Here is a 21,926-nt window from a genome sequence, read left to right on the forward strand (position 1 = left end):
AGGTCAGAGAAGGTCGCTGACCTAAAATGACCGTGGTCAACATTCTGTTTTAACAACATACTGCCTAGTCACTCTTTCTTCAGAATCTTTGTCACTTATTCAAATGCAAAACTCAAAGCAGTCTTGTCTGATTTTGGTCAGGATGACCTTCAAAAGGTTAAGCAAGGTCACTGACCTCAAATGAGAATGTGACCTCTCGCTTAGGGGGTTTTAGGGCGCATCGACTGCTGTAGGTCATGCAGCGACCTTTCGCTTAGAGCAGTGGTCTATGTTCTAGGAGCCCCTTGGGGACCAAACTGAAATTCAACCTTCTTGACCCTATCTGACCAGAAGGTCATGACCAATCACTCAAACTTTGACCAATGTGAATTCACGTACAGGTCAACACACCCTGTGAATTTGGGGTCTCTAGCCCTCTTAGTTCCTGAGATCTCGGCGGGGGGCGGGGTAAATTGACCTCCTGCCCAAGCGAAGGGTTTCCAACCGGCCACCCGGGAGCGTGTTAACTCAGATCAACGATTGATTTTAAAATACCCACTTTTTAAGTGACATTTGGGCAACAGCTATAACATAGCCACCGCAGCATTTCCATGCTTACCTGTTATAGTCATATTCACGTTCACCGCATCATGTGTTCCAGCTATGAACCTAGAACCTAATGGCCACATATCACGAGCTTATAAAAATAGGGCAAGGAGTAACATACTTGTTGCATTAACCTTCACTGCGCCGTTATAATGCTCTGCATCTTAGCAGAGCGTGCGGCGCCAGCACTTCATTGCTGTTGCAGCGGCAGTGAGCCGCTCACTGGAGCGTCGCTGTTTCGATCACTGCGACCGTCGAACGTGTGGCACAGGAGCGGCCGGGTGTCTGGCACAAAACGGGCCGTGTGCCCGAGACGGGAGCGGCCGTTGGGCACAGAAAGAGGCCGCATGTCCGGTGTCTTTTTCCACGAGGCCTTTTCACTGCTATCCACTGAGGCCCATGCCCGTCCCCCAACAGTAGAGAAGGGGGCATAGCTCTCCCTTCCACCAACAACCGTCCTCGTTTCGCATGACAATGGCGAGGGTCAGAATCATTCCTTCATCTAGTTTCACTTGGTTCGTTTCTGGCTGGCCGTGCTTTACCACGAGTTTTCAATTTAGTGTTTGATGCCCAAGCGAAGCAAGCCAGCCGCAACTGTTGGCTTCTTTATTTCTTTCCTTGTTTCACATGGGCTTCCCATGGTCAAGTTTATCTGGTTGGCAGATGCTACACAGTCAACCGATCGACCCTCAAGCGACCTCGCAACCGATGCATCCTTTAAATCTCTTCATGTACTACCCAGCCCCCTTCCCGTGTCTAAGGCAGCTTCGGATTCGGATCGGATTGCTGCAGAACGCATGCGGCTCACCATCGTAAACCATCGCGCAGAAGACGTAGCGTTCCGCTCAGTTGGCGCTTGCCATGCCTGCGATAGCAAAACCATCCGTAGCTTTTCCATGTTGTATTCATACGATATTTGCTCTGTGATGAGCACTAGCACGTTGAACGCAAACCAAAATTTTCACGCAGAGGTGAAACGTGAAATACATGATCTTGCGTAGGATGTCAATGAGTGATCACCTTAGAAACATGCCTGTTCGTACATCCCGGACGCGAAGTGGCCATGACCATGCCACTTTCTACGAAATGTTCCGGAAAGAAGGCAGCATTCTTCCTTTACTCCTACCACTCCCCACCGCCCTCTACCTATGTAAATGCTTAACTGGACGGATGAGAATCCGTGAAGAGTCACCTGCCGGCCCCCAAAAAACCAGCAGTACCGCGGTCGCTCACCAGACGCCGCAGCGGTCGACGCGATTCATGGCGGAGCCGGCTGGGCACTGCCAGTCACGTGCGAACTGTGCGGTGTTGCTGAGCGCGGTGTTCATGCGCACGAACGCGGGTGCGTGGCTGTCGGTAAGCACGAGCTGCCTGAGACGCTCCTCTTTGTAGACGGCGCACCAGGTGTTGACGGTGCCCAGCCAGAACATCTGCTCGTTGGTGTACTGCTGCAGGCCGGGCAGCGCCGGCTCGCGCCCTTCACCGCGCTGGTAGCGGTCGTAGGCGCGGCGCGCGATCCGTATGCCGCCGTTGTCGGCGATGTTCTCGCCCTGGGTTATGATGCCGTTCACCTGCGTCCAGAACATAGGGTACGTTAACGGAAGCACGTGGTGTTTTGGCTGGAAACAGGGAACAACGGCTTTTGTTCCAAGAGTCTGTCTATGTCTTCATAACCATTGCCGACAAAGGAATTAATGACACCCTCCAAGCGGCGTTACTGGAACGAAAAGAAAACGGCCAAAGGTGTCGCCGCAAAACTTGATTTACCTGACCCTTATCACCTTAGACATTGCAAAAAAGGTTCCAGTCTGTGCCAGGTCACCGGTGTCTAACATACTAACCCTGGATTTGCTTAACCCCTGGATGCAGAATGCTGCTTTTTACAAAAGTGGTCAGTTTTTGTTTTTTCAGCGATGAATATTCAGTTGATAAACGTCAATAACATAAATAATCGTTCTGAAACACTATACTCTCCGGACGTCCATTTGTTTCCAAATGGAAGAAAGACAGTGGCCTGAAAGGCTTTGTTTGGCCCTAAATTGAATTTCGGCCACTTTTGCGACAAGTATGCGCAGTATAATGCGTTTATTCGGCTTTAAAAGTAGCAGCATTGCCCTGAAAGTCTGCAATTCTCCTAGTTTTTATTTCATGTACTGGGGCAAGGTCCAGTGGCATAAGGAAGGTTGCCTTACCCGAAATATCGCAAGGTGAGCTTGAAAGGGGTTTGAATTGGCCATTACTAAATTCCACCATCACCGATATGACTAACTGTTTTTTATGCTATTCATCACTCAGGACCACATAGAGAAGGATTCCGACAACCCTGCACGCGGCGCGAGAGGGAATATCTCCGACGAAGTGCGGCGTTCTCCGGGGTGCCCTACCGCGTGTCATTCAGTGCTTTGATTTAGTTCTGACCGGCATCTGCCTGCTTCCTGCTGCCTGCCTGCCTGCCCACACGAATCCGGCTTGTCTTCTGAGTCCGTGGCAGGATTGTATACACCTGCGGTGGCACATAAATGGGCCCACCTGCTAGCCCCCGACCACTGGCCCACAAAATGCGGAAAGGCCAGGCCCACCGACGAGATTGTATAGCCTGTGGTGACAAGCACTGACGTCACATGTGTGGACACCGCCTGTAACTCCCGCGTCCGCTGGATAGGAGTTTAGGTGTGCAACCACCGCCAAAGGGCCCACCGCGTGGATGCCATGCGTGCCCGCACGTGCCTGCATGTCGACCCTGTCGACGGTGATGTTGCCGTACTGTTCGATGATGCATTGGGCGCTGTCCAGGAAGCGGTCGCGCGTCTCCGGCTCCCACCATTCTTGGAGCTCGCCCTCGGCGTTAAACTGACGTCCCTGTCGCACGGAGAGAGGTCAGTGCTGAACCGGCGGCGGCACCAGCGCACGTTCAGCTGATCTTGCGATTAGATGAAATGCGGACGGAAATGGCTCTTTTCTGACGGAGAAAGAGGATATAAAAATCAAAAGTAAACAAGCAGTTGAGGAAAAGTCAAAGGTCAAAAGGTCAAACACGTCACGGTGTGCAGAGCCTCTGTTGCAAGCAGTTTGTTTTAGCTTGTCGTCGGACGTTAGTCGGCATACCCACCCTGTCGTCGAAGCCGTGCGTAATTTCGTGACCGATGACAAAGCCGATGGCCCCGTAATTTAAGTACTGGGGTCTGTCGTTGTTGTAGAAGCCTCCTTGCAAAATTCCCGCCGGAAACGCTGTAAAACCACACCAAATATGAGACGGCCGAATTAGGGTGCCAACAGCTGGTACCTTGTTCCAATGCAGCCATATAGCAGGAGTTTTCAGAGCCGAATAGAACTGCTAGCACTTGGGCTTAAGCATGCCATGCAATATTGCGCAACAGACGCACGGCCATCAAGGTTGTTACCATGTTGGGGTGGTACCACACACTAGGTGGAATTCGAGCCCCATTATGCGCTGTGCTTTAAACCACCACAAATGAGCAATCAGTTCACAAAGCCTAGATGAAAATGTACTGGAACATGCGGTAATGATAAAAACAAAACTTTCGTCGGCTGAACTGAAATGAACATGCCTTCGACAGCGTGTTATCCTTAACGCAGCAACATAGCAACGAAACGCACGTGTGTCGTAAGCGTCATAGCAATTCGACGGCAACAGGGACAGCAAACGTACTTCAAGGTAGACCAACACTTTTCAATTGTTTGCAAAACTGCTGGCAAGCGCAGCCTGACGCCAGTGCCCCGTCGTCGCTCCGACTGGAGCTGAGATACGACTGAAGTGTGACCAGCACTCTCGTGAGTGAGGGGCACTTACTGATGCTGTTATCCACGGTGTTGTAGAATGCGTTGACGACGGCGGCCCTGCTGTGTCGGCGCCAGTCCTTCTTGTCGACAGGATCGCGCAGCTTTCTGTAGCTGTAGTTGACGGCGAAGATACTGTGGTTCAGCTTATTCCGGAGGAAGTTGTCGTCGCTGAGTGTTAAGTTCTCGTAGAACTCGCCTACCAGAGTATCGTTTAGCAGTTCGTCTGGGTAGGCGATATAATAGCTGATGGTCTTCGACTTCTCAACTGCTCGCTCCCTGCAGAAGAACGACACGTGAGGTGTGGCGAAGTATCTGCAGATGCTGGCGGCCTCCATCGGGAACTGCGATGGGCCGAGCCTTTCCCCTGTGACTGCAGCGGAATTTCCCTGTGATCAATAACTTGTAACTCGTAGTAATTGTAGTACTTCTGCATCGTAAATTGATCGAACCACGATATCTCAGGAGGGAATGCCCGTTTCCTCTCTTTATGCCTAAACCCGTTGTGCATGTATCCCAAAGGTAGTTCATTGAAGAACAGCTGTCCGCATACGTTTAATCTTGTCCGTAAAACGTCACTTAAGATGCGGCACACATTTACGTCGGAATCTTAAGCACGGGATTAGCCCTACAAAAATTTATCACAGCACTGCTCTGGAAGTTTGGGCAAACAATAAGCCGAATGATGCATGCAAAACACGAAGAGTTGCATCTTAAATGTGTGCAGCTGAGTAATGATTCACACTTCATTTGACGTTACCTTGTAACGTTGTCCATCCAGGTGACCTCCTGCAGCATCATGTCGAACTCCTTGTGAACATCCGACACCAACCTCAGAGCCGATGTCTTCGACTCCTGGTCGAAGTGATTCTGCACATACAGGGATCCCGCTCCGATGGTAAATCTGGAAACAGAGAGCGCCGGTGCTGGTCAGTCTGAGTGGTTCTTCCAAGTGTAACGGACATTGACGTAGCTCCTGACATTAACCCGATGACCCACGAAATTTTCCGAGACCGTGCGCAAGCGCATTCTTCTTAAATGCCACTTGAACCCAAGGCGACGGCCGCCTGCGTCATGCTCACTTTCCCAAGACGCTCCCGAGACACTCCTTCCAGCGGGGCTTGTGCTCGGTGACGCCGTACACCTGACCGTAGAACTTGAGGCGCACATCGCGGGCCGCCAGGTTCAGCTGACTCACGGACCCCTTCACCACACGCCAAAGAAGGTAGTTGGCCAGTACCCTGTCGGCAGTGGGACCGCACGATAGATGGCAGTGAGGTCGCGTGAGCTCTACTGCAGTTGAGCAAGTCCGCCTATTCCTCCGGTATAGCATATTCTGTTGTCTTTCACGCGCACAAAATACACATGAAAATGCCGATGCGATACACACCTACAAAGAAAGTTGGCAATATGTGAACGAGACCAGCAGTCTGTGAAGCGAGTGGATGCATGACGAGCTTCGGGTTCACCGGCCGTATCGGCGATTTATCTACCCTGCGGGGAAATTCCACATTATGGTGGCCGACAGACATGGGCACAAGACCTGCTCGTTACCTATTCGGCGTGACCTGGAGCAGCCCGGTCAGGTTCTTGAAGAACTCGGGGTGGTTGACATTGACGGACTCGTTACTCGAAACCTGGCAATAGATCGCCACCGGTTACCCACCGGCGGCGACATGATGACCTCTGACACACTAATATATGTGCAACTCCCGGATGTTGGAAGCCTGGCAGCCTAAAATCAGTGTCTGAAGCACCAACACTCGATCAGTTGGCAAGAGCCCACTCACCGCACCAATGCGAGCGCGCTGGGCATGAATGGCCTGTCGATGGATAAACAGCAAATTGAAATAAGCCAGCGCTGTGGGGCTGGAGGACACGGAACTCCTGCTCCAGAAAAGCAGCGGAGTACATATCTCTGATCATCGTGAGTCCCTGATGTGATAATTATGATTGTTGATTATTCAATCTTCGGCAAGATGCAGCTGCTGGCGCCGTCCATGTTAGGACGACAGCCAATACAAGCCTTGCGCGACTTGCGTGGATTAGCTCCAGTATGGTATAGCTCCAGGAGAAATGTTGGATAAACTGAACGAAGAAGCACCGCAAATTTATGAGAAACAACTGTATGGGACTTCTGAACAGCTATTTCAGGCATAGAAAATATAATCATGAACCGTTTCATGAAGACGAACAAAAGGTAGTCAAATTCACGGGGAATGTGTCTTGGGAACAACGAAACTTCCTGGTTGATGGAGAAAGAAGGCACTCACACACAATTTAAATACAAATTGATGATATCACTTCCGGACGAATTTCTGAAGACGCACTCAGGGGCGCCGAAACCAAGTAAAAATGCCGATTTTGTTCAGCTCAATCCTGTAAGTTAATGACATTACGCGACATACCTGGTGTCCGGCGTCCTCCAGGAGTTTATTGGTGTAGTCCACCCAGGGGACAGTGGGTGCCAGCTGGCTCAGCTGATCCAGCGTCATTTTGTTGTAGAGTTTGGAAGCATTGCGACGCTCCTCCGCCGGCAGCGATATCTGTCGGCGGGACGATGAACAGAAGCTTGCTGACACGTCCGCGGTGGAAGGCTTCACGGATTGGGTAACCCCGGTGCTGCCCTTTCTTGTGGAATGGTGTAACAAACTGGAATGGGTACACATTTGGGGAAAATTATGGGTATGACTTTGATCACGGGCAAAGGGGGAAGCTTGCAAAATACTGCGCGGAGCTCGGCTGGCAACAGGCAATGGTTTCGGCGAAGGCAAATTTTAGGGAATCCTTCAGTCTGATCCAACAACGGGGTGTTAGACGAAGCCATACATCTCTGAAGTACTTTCTTAAGCAACACAACAGTTGAATGAACAAACTACATCGACCTAAGGTCAGGCATGAAGGTCACACTATGGCCAAAACCAACCTGCTTTGTAACTCTAGGGCTCGCTGTATGGGATAGTTTCTGGTGCTTATTTCGAATCTATGGCTAACAGGAACCGCATTATGCATCTTTCATGGACTTCTTAGAGGTCAGAATAGGTCATTGACCTAAAATGGCCCAGGCCAACATTTTGTTTTAGGAGCATACTGCCTAGCGTAATCTTTGTCTTTAAATCAAATGCAAAACTCAAAGCAACTTTGTATGATTTTGGTCATCTTGATCTTCAAAAAGTCAAACAAGGTCACTGACCTTGAATGAGCATGTAACCTTTTGGTTAAAAACGGTTATCTAGGTTCTGGGGGCACTTTGGAGACCAACCTGGAACTTGACCTTGTTTGACCTTTTTACCCGAAGGTCATGACCTAGGAACCTGAAACTTTGACTTAGGTGATTTCACGTACAGGTCAACACACGGTGTAAATTCGGTGTCTCTAGCTTTCTTAGTTTCCGAGATCTCAGGATGGGGGGTCAACTTGACCCTCCACCCGAGCGAAGGGTATCTAGCCGGCCATCCGGGCGCGTGTTAATCTTCGCCCTGATGGGGGTCGATGCACGACAGGTTTTTTAGGACAACTCGCTAGCATGCTGTATAATTCGCGCCCAAAATTTTGAGCAGTCTATGGGGCTTCTGTTGCACGTGTTTTGACACCAAACACGTGTTCCTAGCTTTTCTGATTGAGGAGTAGTGGCGTGTTTTAGGAACACCGCGCGGCGATCTACGGCTGGCGAGGGACGGCGGGCGCCAACCGACGACGCCACGGGAGGCGCGCGACGAGCCGACATTGTCACATTAACGGAGTCATGCATTGTAGATGCGGGTTCGAAACACATGATGTACACACCGTTGTACACGTAATTTAACAAGGAACACGCATGTTTACATTTTGTATCGCCATGGGGTGTGATCTCGTATGTATCATGTCGTGACGATGAAAAGTGTGTTTTAACGAAAATTCGACCTTTGAACTGGTATAATGGGTCCATTATTAACCTAATACCATATAATTTCGTACGAGTCGTGAGATCAAGTTGGACTAATCCACTGGTAATTTCTGTTAAGGTCTGTCTGCGATAGTTTGGAAAGGCTAGGCAGCGCATATTATCATTTCGCGTTATGAAACGGCGAATCAGGACAAGGGTTCAACCTGCCAATCGCAGCTTTAAGTCTGTATGGATTGTCACGCGCTGTATTTAGCTACCGAGGCCTTAACGTGATGACCCAGTCTAGGCCGTTTGGGGTTGGAGCGCCGGCGCAGAGTTCAGGGGAAAGCACGCTGGCGAATATCGGGCCTTTCAGCAGAGTTCTCCATCCAAATGTGCTGCACAGGCTTTACACCTGGCAAGGGGTTCTTCAAACTGTGGGGAGGAAAGTTTGCGCATATATGATGCCGCGTTAAAAAGTCATTGATGCGTCTTTTGCCGTTTCACAAGTGGCGGCTTGACAAAAGCCGACATTTTTGGGGACACGTTCCCCTTACCAAAGATATTACATCCATTCAAATGTGCGTGAATGAATATGTGCGCTGAACAATTCGAAACAAACACCTCACACTAACGAAATCGATAACATCCGATGTTGCGTTATAGTACGCGAGAAATTCCACTCGCACGCGGTTCACTTACTGGGTTTTCAGGGATTTTGAACCCGTCTCCTTCCCCGTCCATTGCGATACCCTCCATGTTGTCCAGGATCAAGTTTACAAACGGACTTTTTGTTTGCTAAAGTAATAGAAATAGTTTTTTCGCACACACAGTCATGCACCATTGTACTCAGGTCTAAACAAGGAACGCGCCGGTTTAACCATCGCGCTGATCGCCGGACCGATGTGGCTATCATAAGATTTTCTGAGAGTGCCCTCTCGGCATGTCATGCATTTGCGTCAAAACCTTAAAGTTATTTTTGTCGGTTTTCAGCGTATGAATGTAGCAAATTAGGAAAAGGTCACACGTGAATGTAGGCACAGCCCCATCGGTAGCGGACGGGTTGGGTGCAGGTAATTTTACTCGTGGAGGTCTCGTGGAGGTACCCGCCAATCATGCTCACTGAAAAGGCTCTAAGCCCATGACCTCACGTTGGCGAGCATCATCTCAAAACGAAGCGCAGACTCCATCTCTTGTTTGGCACGTTCTGGCTCGGCTCCCATCAGCAAGGCCATCTCCACCATGAAGTTGTAGTAGGCCTGCACGTCCGAGTCATTGAAACCTGCCGGGCGACAGGACAGATGACGTCACAGTGGTGCACGAGACTCAGACAAAACACAGGATACGTGCCTGCGCAGCAAACGCTCGTGTACGGTTGTTGTCCACTCACAGAAGAGAGCCCGGCAATATACCACGCAACGCCTGACTGACCTTTGATCAGGTATTTTCTGCCAAGGCCCAGCGACGTGTCGCCCAGGCTGATATGGCGGCGGGAGTAGTTCTTGACGTCGGCCGAAACGCTGAACGAGAACATGTGGCTGTCGGAGTAGCCCCTCTTCCGGTTTTGATACACGGCCTCCGTCCATTGGAAAGCATCCTCGTCCCATGCCGAGCCTGCAAAAGATAGATAGGTGTCATTCTCTGCCGCTAAGCGCGTGTTGTAGCATGAGGCAGCGCAGTGATGGACGTATTACACCCTTTTATTATCCAGTTATATACTTATTCGCCTAAAGAATCTTGGATGTTCAGAAATTACAAAACGGGTTTTTTTGTTTTGCTTTCTATGGTTCATAACGACTTCAGATGTTTGCATCCCTAGGTTTATTGCGTTATTAACATGCCTCAGTTAAGATTGGCTGCATGAGATGGGCATCTATCAGCGAGTGTCCGCCAGCAGACTTTATCACTTTTTGCCATAGCTTGACTCCTTACCTAACCTTAATCTTTCCTCCTTACCTTACCTTACCTAATAAATTTACAACATATATGTGCTTAAAGGAAATGTTCCACATTTGAAGATACTGCACCAAACATCAGTTGTGGTGAAAAAGCTCAGTTAAAAGCATTGGTGTACTTTTAAGCGGAAAGAGTGCTCCAGACAACAAATACATCTTTTCAATAAATAGGCTCCTCATTAAGTCATTGTTTGATTGCGTCATGTAACGTTTACATGATGCTGAGATCCAACCAAACTGACTATGAGAAATTGCCACCCTAACACTCACTTGTAGCACTGAAACTTCCAGGTAGGTGGATGGGCATGCTGGAGATGCTGCTGAACCAAATATTGTGACGTGTTCGTGTTTTGGACCTTTTCGTGATGTCCTTACATACTTATCCGTGAGTTTAAGGTGTTTACCTGCATTCACATGCCATTTATGGCGCAATTCTTAAGTTTTTCTCTTGCAAGTCTCATTTTCGTACTATCTAGTAGGGAGGTCCAACTTCTTGTATTATGTAGCACAAACGTGATTCGTAATTGAAACTCGCACAGACTGCACAATATTGCTTGGGGGGGGGGGGGCAATTAAATCATGCTACCTCGAGAAATCGTATTCACGAACGCCAGATATGAACAGCTCGTCGATTATATTCCTCCTGACCTTAAACGCGGCTTAGAAGCACATTTTGAATGACGTGCCTATGGCGTTATGCATGCCTGAGGGACATCGTCGTCGTCACTGGTGCTTCATGACACAATCGGCTGGGCCCGTATGGCGTCGCCTACCTCTCATCCTGGCAGTCAGGGTGGGCACCGGGGGAATCGAACCCTGTACCTCTGGTCTCACAGGCGCGGAGCGGTTAATGCAAACGCGTTAACCACTGCACTGCGCTCATCCCCTGAGTGGCGTTGAAATAGTTTGCACGAAAATGTCTGCACATCAGCAGACGTATAGCTCAGAAACTAGAGGATTTTGGGTCTTGAGAAGGGCAGGACTATGAACTGCACCGAAGAATCGTCAAGAAGGCTATTTCGGTTCAAAACCCATGCGAATGTGGGACATCTTCAACACGTGCCCAGGTAACCGGTTGAATATGACGACACCCGAATGGGGAACTCACAACTAAAAGAGCTAGAGACACCAACTTCGGGGGATATATAGGAATAGGTTATGGTCCTCGGCACAAAGTAGATCAAGCAAGGTCAAGCTAAAGATCCGTGTACGAAGTAGATCAAGCAAGGTCAAGATTAAGGTCCGTGTACGGGGTAGATCAAGCAAGGTCAAGCTCAAGATCCGTGTACGAAGTAGATCAAGCAAGGTCAAGATTAAGGTCCGTGTACGAAGTAGATCAAGCAAGGTCAAGCTTAATATCCGTGTACGAAGTAGATCAAGCAAGGTCAAGATTAAGGTCCGTGTACGAAGTAGATCAAGCAAGGTCAAGCTTAAGATCCGTGTACGAAGCTTTCTCAGACCTCCTCATGCATCTAGCTTTGAGCTAGATGTCTTTAATAAACAGGAGGCTACTGGTGTTTATTTCAGGTCAATAACCTTCAGAGGGTCCCTGTGACCAAAATCCTGAGAGAGGGTTTTGATTTTTGAATTTCATTAAGCGTCAAGGACGTTATGCTGATTACGCTAGGTGGTATGTTCCTGAAAACTATAGGTTGATCGAAGTCATTCTAGGTCGCTGACCTGTTCTCACCATGATAAAGTTTGAATAGCACTTTTGCTGGCACTCCTAAGATCAAGAAATTGGAAATGATAGTCAAAAACTACCCCACAAAACTATGCCATCTGGTTTTGACCTCTATTTGCCGCATCAACTTGGACGATTTCCTTGGACCTGATAGCCATGGTCTGATTTTGACTTAGCAGAGGTCAGCGATCTTACAGGGCAGTGATAGTTTCTTTACATCAAAAGATTGGATACTTTATTGGCTACGGCTATACAAAGTTAAGCACAGATTTGCCACGCTTTTCAGAAGTTTTGTTGCAAGAGCCTTCGGGGGCGGGGCAAATTGACCGCCCGCCCGAGTGCGTACTGAGATTGTAAAGGTTGTTGTTAGCTTAGTTGCTAACTAGCAAAATACAAGCGCTAGGCCGCCAAATGTGATCATAATTTTACCAATGTCCCGAAGAATGAAGATAGCACGCTCAATTTCGTTGAAGTGTGCGGACACACTAATCTTTTTTGGTAGATTGAAGGTAAAATCTCAACGTTTTTCGCTAGAATAATGTGCTGAAAAATGGTTGAAGGATTTTTTACGGCGTCCAACCAATGCTAAAAATGATTAGGAACGGAAACATAAAATGCTGGTTAGCCTCAGGGTTGCCACATACTCCGCTATCTCACCTTTTAGCACGGGCCATCCTCCCATCTCGTCCAAGATGTCGTGCAGTGGCTGCAGGCCTTGCTTCTCGATGGTCTCTACGCAGGGAAGCATGCTTAGAAGGGCTTGTAAGAAAACACCACTAGCACCTCGCCTTATGTCAGTTACGCGGACACATGACACGTACGTTTCTGTGTGAGCTTAAGGGTTGAGTGTGGCCGAAGACAAACTTACGATGGTGGCACTGGACGACTGGGCCTTCGGGGCATGTTATCTCACATAACATCAATGCGGTCAAATATAATATAATGTTTGGTGAAGATGCTCAAACATGTCGTATCAAACGGTATGATAAAGTCACCACAGTGCCGGACGAATTAGCAACAGGATGCATTTTTAATCTATCTTCCACTGAAAGACTCTGAACGCGTGGCAGTGACCAAAGCTCACCCTTATCCATGCAGCTTTTGAAGTATTTCTTCAACAGGACGGCGGCTGGGGCGTCATCATCTAAGATTGGCGAGTCGATCAGCTTCCTCATCTGGACCTGGAGTTCGTCGTGAAGGAGGCTGAATTCCGAGACAGACGACTTCTCGTCCGGAACGACTGTACTCTTGTTGAACTCTCCGCATGCGAAGGCGAAGAAGTCGTCGCACGGCTTCACACTGGTGTCCATCCTGTTCAGGATGTTGTACGCTGCGGCAGTCGGCCATTTCGTGATCAGGGCTGGACCGAATCGGGAAAGCTAAGACAATCTTGTTTTTCTGTTCTCTATAACTGCTGGGACAAGAGCGCAGAGTTGCGGCGCCGAACAATGAATGGTAGCGTGGCGCAACGATCTCGGTAACTGACTGAAGTGAATTTTTTCGGTGCGCCTTATTCCTTGACAATTCAACCAGCTCAGCCCATTTGTCAAAACTCGTATTCCCACACATCCGCGTCGTCCGTTGCGATCGTTTTCTAAACAGCGCACGTCTCAGGATAAGGTATAGCACGGTCGTCACCGATGTTATTTAACAAAGCCAACATTGGCCGAAAGCAGGGTCGATCAAAAGTGCAAAGTTCGGCAACGTCTCTCCGATGCTCCCGCATAAAGATCACGAAACAGTAGCGCGCTCGGGCCGCCCGTTACCGGCTGTGACGCAGCTCTTGCTGAGGCAGAGCGAAGGTGACCACTGGGGTTGACTGCTTGCCGCTGGGGCAATGGCACGTCGCTGCAGTCGCGGCCCGGCCTCTGCGGGAGAGCACACCGTGGAGGCAGTCAGTGCCGACAGCTGGAGCGGGCCGGTCGAAGGAGCACGGACCGAGCGGTTCGGCGTGACGTATGGCGTGCGGCACGTATGGCGTGACGTATGGCGTGCGGCTCTGGTCGGATGCTACAAGCTATATCCCCTGACAGCATATCCCGTGTTGGTGCAGGTCAACCAGGAGTCAAATGCAAGGCCAATAACTGAGAGTGTTGAGATCGAACACAGAATTGCTAAAAACTAGAGGACTGAATGGAGCGACGCCCATGGGCGAGTTGCACAAGCCTTAGGAACTCTTCCGAACCCAGCACATGACGTGTCATCTCATGTGCAAACGTGCGCGCATGACTGAGCACTCACGTCTGGCGTGCACAGAGGCCGCCGATCCCGTTGGAAAGAGGCCGCATCCAAGAGCCGCCAGGGTCGCCAAGATGGCCATCAGTGTGCGATGGCACCCCGGGTGATGGGAGACACCCGCCATTGGCTGTGACCTGTGGATGCAAACCGGCGCAAATTAGCGATCTCGACCGCTGTCACAGTGTCATATTGACACAGAGTTTGTTGCGTTTGCACTCATGTTATTTTCGCATGGGCCGGTGAGAACGACGAAAATTGAAACGTTTGTTCAAAATGTCATCGAAAGGACCTCACGCTGTGATGCAACAAAGTATATATCACGGCAGTAACATTTCCAGAATTCTTGAACACCTCTAGATATATTCAGAAATATAATCTCTAGAATTCTCCTAAGTCTCTCGGACAAGAAATACATTAGTAGGCATCTAACTCTCCTGGGCAACAGATCGCTCACCACATGCCATCTGCCCCGACGGAACCTAAAATATGGTTGCCATCCGTAATGTGTTTTGATGCCTCCTTTAAAACCCATCTTCAGCGACCCGCCCCCCCCCCCCCCCGCCAGCCGTCTGTTCCATCAGATAGGCCCGGGTTCGCAGGCGATCTCGCTCTCTGTGACTGGTTTAGATACCCATCGCAAAATGTCGTAATCGTTTCTCATTGGTTAATAATCATACCATTTCCACGGCACATGATTATGACTCGCTTCCGATTGGAGCTAATTTTAAGACGAAACGCTTGTCACTATGCCTGCCCATATGTTCATAGACACGAAGACGCAAGGCTGCTGTTGGTTGTGCACGTGGACATCGTGGCGTGGAGTAAGTATTGGCGAGTATGAGGCACTGGGTGATAAGAGGTCAAGGCCGAAAATTTCTATGTTTGCCTGACTCGCGGAAAAAAAGCGGGCGCGAGCGACGCCGTCACTGGTCTAACCATCACGCAGACGGCTATAAATACGCTTCAGAAAGTGACCTAAACAGGGTGCTGTTAACTTGACCCGCATGCAGAGTACAGGCGGCGATTATTGTGATCCTGTGTTTGAATTGTGATAACGGAAATTAAGACGTACTCTGGGGAGGGGGGCGGGGGGGGGGTAATTCGACCATGCCCAGGGTTTTTAACACAACAATTTCCGGACGACGCGGGATAGCCGCGCCAAACTTTGCATAGCAGTTCTAACCTTGTATACAAAGCATATTTGTTATTTAATAACTTTTAATCTTTTTGGATACAAAGTTGGATGTGCCTTGTAGGGTTTCCGATCTTTTGGCAGGTCGAAGTCAGGCCGTCGCTGCCAGTGAAGACAAATTCCAGAGAATCGTCCAACTTGATGGGACAGCGGAGAGTTAAGCAAAACAGTAAATCTCGGAGATAGTTTCTTAGGCACCAAAACAGTTAACTTTAGGACACCAGCAAACTGATTTGACCTATGCTCAGGCGTGAAGGTCAGATCGAGGTCAAAGCAATCCGCTTTTTCACTCCAGGTTTTGCTGTATGAGGTAGTTTATGCTGCTCATTTTGAGTTTATCAACATCAGGGACCGTAACATACATCTGCCATCATCATCATCATCATCACCGCCGCCACCACCACCACCACCATCATCATCATCATCGTCATTGTTATTATTATCACCATCATCGTCATCATCCGACATTTTGGACTTCTTAAAGGTCAGAGAGATCAGTGACCTAAACTAAGCTAGGTCGACCTTTCGTTTTTAGGAACACGCCAGCTAGCCTTATCCTTAACTCTGATTCAAATGCAGAAATCAAAGCAGTCGTAGTATTTTGGTCACCATGACCTTCTAAGCGTCAAACAAGGTCACTAACCCTGAATGGATGACTGAATGACCGGGCATTTTAGGTACCAATCTGCAGTTTGGCCTTGTTTGATCGTATTTGAACCAAAAGCCAAAACCTAGGAGCCTCAAATTTATACAGAATTGGGTTCAGATACAGTTCAACCCACCCTGTGAATTTGGTGTATCTAGCTCTTATAATTTTTGAGACCTCACGTGGTCGAACTGTTTCCCCCCAACCCCACTCGAATATAGGATATGGAACCGGCCACCCGGGGGCATGTTGATCTTCTGCCAAATAGCAGTATATCCTGATTGATCTCCTGTCAAAATGCCGAAATATGGTTTCAGCAAATGGCAATTAGGTGAGTGGAAATCACCGACAGGTAAATTCATTGCATGCCTTTTTGTCGTGATGTGAATTTAACGAACAGCAATCAGACGGACACAGATTTGTCGAATGGCTCAATAGTTAAAGTCTCGCATAAACGTCCATGACAGGATAGTCAGCATTTTCTGACGTGATAACCCCAGGAAGATCGTAAGAGCAGTCCATAGATTGCTTTCAGCGTTGACGCTAAAGGAATATATCGTACGAATCAGGAGAGAAGCAATCGCATCACCATTCTTCCGTCATCCGCATTGATCATGGATCATGTGCAGGGCCCAAACAGGCCCCAATCACAATCGTTTTGCGCTTCATTCCATGCACAGGCGTCGGCGGCGTGCGTCCGCTGACCCGCCTTTCATGCTGTGGAGAGCGCAGCTGTGCTGCAACTTCGTTAACATTCCGCAAACATGTTTAGGGTAACCTCGGTGTCATTGATAAAACAGCGAATTTGCCATTAGCCACTATGACGTCGATAAAACACAACTTCAGGTTTAACCCTTTGCTTCCACGTCCCAGTGTTTAGAGAACTTTTAGTTTTTTTCGTTGCCTTTGTCACAACAAGCTTGTTACTACCCAGATCATTTTTCCTAAACTTGCAAGGCGATCCATTCATCATACGTGCTCAAATAAGCCTTCATAAGCTAAATGCCCGAATTAAGTCGTGGCGGGCATCACGGGACCATGCCCCAACCCTGTCTGGCCTTGATACCTTGGGCAGGTGCGTCGTACACGGCACTCTGTTTGGTATTCCATCACTGGTTGGGCGGGCTGGGACAGGTGGCGGGGGTGTGCCTCCTCTGACCTGCTGTCCTTGCCGAGGAGAGCGTGGTTCAGCTGCCTGTCGGACGGGGGCGAGCAGGGCTTCAGGACGGAGCTGGAGCGCTGCAAATCGGAGATAATGGCATTTCATGAGAGCCGCAGGTTACCATTCGTCATTAGGTCGATCTCGTGATACAGAATGGTGGCCACCTGTATGGATTTGGGCACCGGATAGTCCTCTGTTTACTATTCCAGTCTGCCATCGTTCGATCTTGAAGTCTATAGAGTTGCCTCAGCAGGCAGAAATCCCTCGGGTCTTTGACTAACGGGTCAACATACGACCTCTGGAAGGATGCACACGGGGTTACCATGATCACGCCATGAATTTTCCACATGAACTGGGGCTAAGGTGCGCCTCCGAAGCTTTCCGCATGCTTGATGGTGTTATTACTGGTTACCGGTCTAAAGCTACTGTTCCAACGACTGAGTCTAAGCGATAACGGAATTAGCAGCGCACTAACTCCGGGAAAATCATAATCCAGCTCGAGCCGAGTATAACAGCGATCACATTTGTGTCATCCGCTCACTTTCTCTACTTTAGGGCGCTCTTGACCTAATACATGAGCCGAACCAGGCTTGCAAAATCTCCTTCACAACCCGCACGATCCGCTCAAAACCAGTTATCAAAGGCAGATTCTTAGTTTTGCGCAGTCAGGCACCGCAGCCCCAAGCGATAGGCATCGGCCCTGTGTGGCTATTAGTTTTGAATAGGAGATAGCCCTCCTGCAGAGCGTCGGCTTCCTGCACGGTGCGCTGCATGAATGATGTCCTGCGCAGACATGGAAGGAGGTTCGCCGTAGCCCGTTCACGGTTTGGAATCTGGCGAAGGCCATCGGATGTGCACGTTTAGCTTTCCAATAGTTCAGCGAAAATACCTCATGCAGACGTGCATGTTTGTGCTTTGAATATAAATTTGCCTTAATGCTTCGCCCCATGCATATAAGCCCTCGCCCAGCGGAGCCGGTATCAGAGGTCTCGCCCAAGACACAGAAATATAAGCAAGTTAGAACGGCGAAGAAAACGGCATTAGTAAGCTCTCACCAAACTGCATCAGATTTGTGTGATTGAATGTTGGTGAATGCGACCTTTGACAGCCTCGATCAGGATGAAGTGGTCAAATAGGTATTTTATAGAACGCTCCTGTTATCTCGAGAACTCAGCACGCTACAATAAAGGAGAAACGGCGTTTTGCTCAAGAGCAATGTATTGCTCTTAAAGGCATTTGCTATATTGGCTTCAGTGAACAAGTTGTGGCCTGAACTAAGCCCTGACAGGTCAAAGGGGCTAAAGCCATTTTTTCATCGGCCTGCCCAGCTATGCCGACAACTAAATAAGCCACATCAATGGGAAAAACAGTGTTACAGATGCCCTCCAAAGGTTTAATGCTTGCAATTTGAGAGGGACCTCAGAGATTCTCTAAGGGTTTTCCGGAAAACAACCTTTTGGCGCTTTTGAGAACAGTGATGACATTTTAGAGGCCTAAGTTCAGATAATTGCCATACATTTTGTAAACAATGCTTCTGTTTCCCCCTATCTCCCTCTCCGCGGTAAACGATGTTTCTTACATCAACGATTCATGAGTCATGTCCTTCTTAGGGTCATGTTTGAGACCCTGTGTTTAAAAGTAGCAATGACGGATATTGCACAGGAAATGTATACCAAAACAGCTCTTCCAGGCTACTCGACTGCTCTTTCATTCGTGTTTCTCCGGAAAATTTCGCTATTGTTCTGGTGGCTTTTACTAGGTACGGATATCCAGGGTCAAGCAGGGTCAAACTTTAACATTTAGTCCAGATTTGATCGTTTGGATGTCACCTCATTAAAACCCTAATGACAAAGTCGCACGGCTTGACCAAGCCTTTGTGACCATGCTCTCCCCGATTGATGTGGCTTGTTACACTTTTGATATAAGTGGAAGGCCCAAACAACATAATTATTTACCTATCTGACCTTACAAGGAAAACATGCGCCGATATTCACTAGCGCCCATCTGATAAAGGTTTCCAGAAGCCATTCAATGCTGTCTTCCGCATTGTCTTGCATATCTATTTCTTGAAATAATGGGAGGGGTCTATCAAGTATTAATGTGACTTCTTTGACTTGGTTTGATCCACCAAAGTTCATGTTCACTATTTTTTAGCAACACCCATCTAACGCGTTTTGACGATATCTTTCAATCGCCGTTTTCTGCGTAGCTTTAGCTTGCTAAATTTTCACAAGAATATGTAAAGGGTACCTGTGAAGCCCGCTGCCAGAAAAATGTCGACAAAAATTGACTTTTAAGCTCGCTTAGAAGGGGTCAACGACTTCTTTAATGAATCTAGTCCGAACATTTTGACTGGAAGGACTTCTGGGACCAGAGCCCACGAAAGCAGTGCTTATTGTGGGAACCTTGACCCCACCACCCGATCGCGAAAATATGGGTCAACGGTGGAATTAAGCAGCGAAAGTTAAGCGTTCCGTAATGCTCGGCATGGTCCGCCCGGCTCCCTGACGTCATCTGACCTTGAGCGGCCGCTGCCGCCGGCGCAGGCCATCTCAGTCAGAGACGAATGCGGAGATGCGGAGCGGCTCCAACCCACCCAGCCCGGGACGGGCCGGATGGGAGTACGTAATTCTAACCAATTGAGCACCGCGGCGGGCAAGTTGATCTAGTGACTTAAAGCTTGTAACCCATTGCGAGGTCAGGTCCAGTGCGTGCATGTCCCGCACACGTGCCTTTCGGGATCCCCGCAGCCGCACGATCCTGCTAGCTTTACACACCCACTTCCGACCAAATGGGTGGGGACTCACAACGTGAGTGCGTCAAGTTTGTGTCGAAATAGAGGGCTTTCAGCAAAGCTTTCCTGTAGTTTCTGATCATAGGCATCAACGCTTTACAATGCGTCCGTTCCATTTTAGAAAACGCATCGATGCTTTGAGGCATCGTTCATGACGAAATTTGTCCCCAGTCAGCTTGGGACGGTATCGTGGGCCATAAGGAGTTTGATTTAACAATAGTTGGTTAGTTATGTTGGGCCTGCAGTGCCTCTTTTCCAGTCAGCTGTCGCCAGCTCAGTTTTCGCCACGGTTTCATCGTCAATCAGCCACCTCCTGACCACGTGTCATTACGGTGCAATTCTTGGAGACTCAACCTGCAGTTTTGCTAAGCACCACGTCTTCTGATAAATCATGGCGAACATCAGGAAAAGCCCGCGCTCGGTAAACTGCGGTCAATGACGAAGAGCACAATATTCCCTAAGCCGGAGAAATACGTTTGAAAGGTGCGGCACTGGGCAGGAACTTCAGTGTAGCTCTCTGAAACAGTCAGATCCAAAAGCTTAAGTGCTTGATTCTGGCCTAAGAACACCACTTGGCAGCGGTGAACGCATTGCTTACACGCCTGTTTGCAAGTTAAACGATCATGTTCAAACCTTACTGTCATATTAACCTTCGCTGTGATTCGCCGTCGTTCATAACTGTTTAGGGGGGGGGGGGGGGGGGATCGGTGCGAGCCCTGCTGTTTCTTGACTAAGAAAGAAGAATCCTTATGGAAAATACCAGCGATTTGTTCACAACGCGGTCTCGCGAGCAGTGGTAAGTTTTGTGTTGCTAGGCTGACATTTGACCCCATTATGCCCGGTCTAAGGTCAAAAATAGGCTGAAAATAGAACGTTTCAGCTTTGCATACCCATAACTTATCATGCCTTACAGTGACAATAAATCTAGTAAGCAAGCTTCTGACTGAGTTCTGAATACATTAGTACACTAGCACACAGCGTGATGTGCTTCGAACATACAACCATTAGGTATAACTCCATTAATATAAAAGTGTCGACCGCCTCGCGCCGTTCGCAGAGTCATCAGTAGGCGCCAGCCGCCAGCGCCGGTCGTAGACCAGCGGTGCTCCTAAAGAAACGGTCGCAGCTCTGAAACCAAAAAAGCCAGGGACGCGTTTTACGTGCCCAATGATGTGCACTGGATGCTTCATAAGCTACTGAAAATTTGGGCGCGAATACACGACATGCCGGAGAGATATCCACAGAAAACCTTAAAGGAGGGTGTAGTCCCCATATTTCCCACCGACCCCCTTATTAGGGTGATACACATGATTTTGTGCTGATGACAGAAGCTCATTTGGGGTCATCTGCAATTAGTTAGTAAACGTCAGCAAAAACGATGTATTGTGAGATATATTCTATAAGTCTTGTTTTGCAGAACAGATTAAGCTTGCTGGCAACTTTAACAGCGGATGACCGGGCGATAAATGAAAAACAGCGACGGTACACGGCATGCAGAATTGGTTGGGGATATTAAACAACAGCTAATAGGATGTTAAACGTCTCCATTGAACGGAGTTAGCGACACAAGTTCCCCAAAACACCATCCCGCTTTTATCACGAGCGGCCTTTTGACACTCAACAGCAAAGCGTGGCTGCCGCACCCATTTCAACGAGAGCAAAATCCCACCACCGAGACCGGCCTGACCACCAGAAACACCGTCCATGATTCGATTCACACACAACTTATCCATGCAAGACAAATCGCGACATGGGAGCATTCTCTCGACTAAAGGTCACCGTAATCCTCATTTTGGTCATGGACACTGCTTGACATTTAAGAATTCAACAAACAGTGGATTTCGTTAATCCTACCGCCTCTGCAATCCTCTTTTCATCGACAGGGCTGGTCAGTAATCCCCGTCATCCTTTGGACACTTTGGGGCGCCACTGGAGCCCACATCGCCGCCATCGCTGAACCGCAGAGCGCGGCCGTAAGACGAGCCCAAGCCACCGGGACCGGCCGAC

At 48.9% G+C, this 21,926-nt stretch overlaps 1 protein-coding gene across 1 annotated transcript; it reads right to left on the reverse strand.

Moving 5' to 3' along the window:
- Positions 1-1,471: 1,471 nt before the first annotated feature.
- On the reverse strand, positions 1,472-13,066 carry LOC119096972 (neprilysin-2). The gene is made up of 12 exons (XM_037219974.1): positions 12,972-13,066; positions 12,545-12,619; positions 9,680-9,862; positions 9,400-9,530; positions 6,792-6,929; positions 5,938-6,020; positions 5,466-5,624; positions 5,144-5,287; positions 4,397-4,662; positions 3,695-3,813; positions 3,313-3,444; positions 1,472-2,156 (listed from the first exon to the last, which is right to left on the reverse strand). The coding sequence occupies exons 1-12, from the start codon at positions 13,060-13,062 to the stop codon at positions 1,815-1,817; spliced, it is 1,863 nt and encodes a 620-aa protein (XP_037075869.1). The 5' UTR covers positions 13,063-13,066; the 3' UTR covers positions 1,472-1,814.
- Between the last annotated feature and the right edge of the window lie 8,860 nt (positions 13,067-21,926).

Source organism: Pollicipes pollicipes, unplaced genomic scaffold, assembly GCF_011947565.3.
Source record: "Pollicipes pollicipes isolate AB1234 unplaced genomic scaffold, Ppol_2.1 Scaffold_4295;HRSCAF=5057_pilon_pilon_pilon, whole genome shotgun sequence".
Taxonomy (NCBI): domain Eukaryota; kingdom Metazoa; phylum Arthropoda; class Thecostraca; order Pollicipedomorpha; family Pollicipedidae; genus Pollicipes; species Pollicipes pollicipes.

Coding starts and splice junctions, on each gene's coding strand:
- LOC119096972 (XM_037219974.1), bottom strand. CDS start 13,062: ATGAGGAAGCTGATCGACTCGCCAATCTTAGATGATGACGCCCCAGCC. Junction 9,531..9,679: donor CAGAAAATACCTGATCAAAG/GTCAGTCAGGCG, acceptor GTCGCCCGGCAG/GTTTCAATGACTCGGACGTG. Junction 3,814..4,396: donor CACCGTGGATAACAGCATCA/GTAAGTGCCCCT, acceptor GTGGTTTTACAG/CGTTTCCGGCGGGAATTTTG.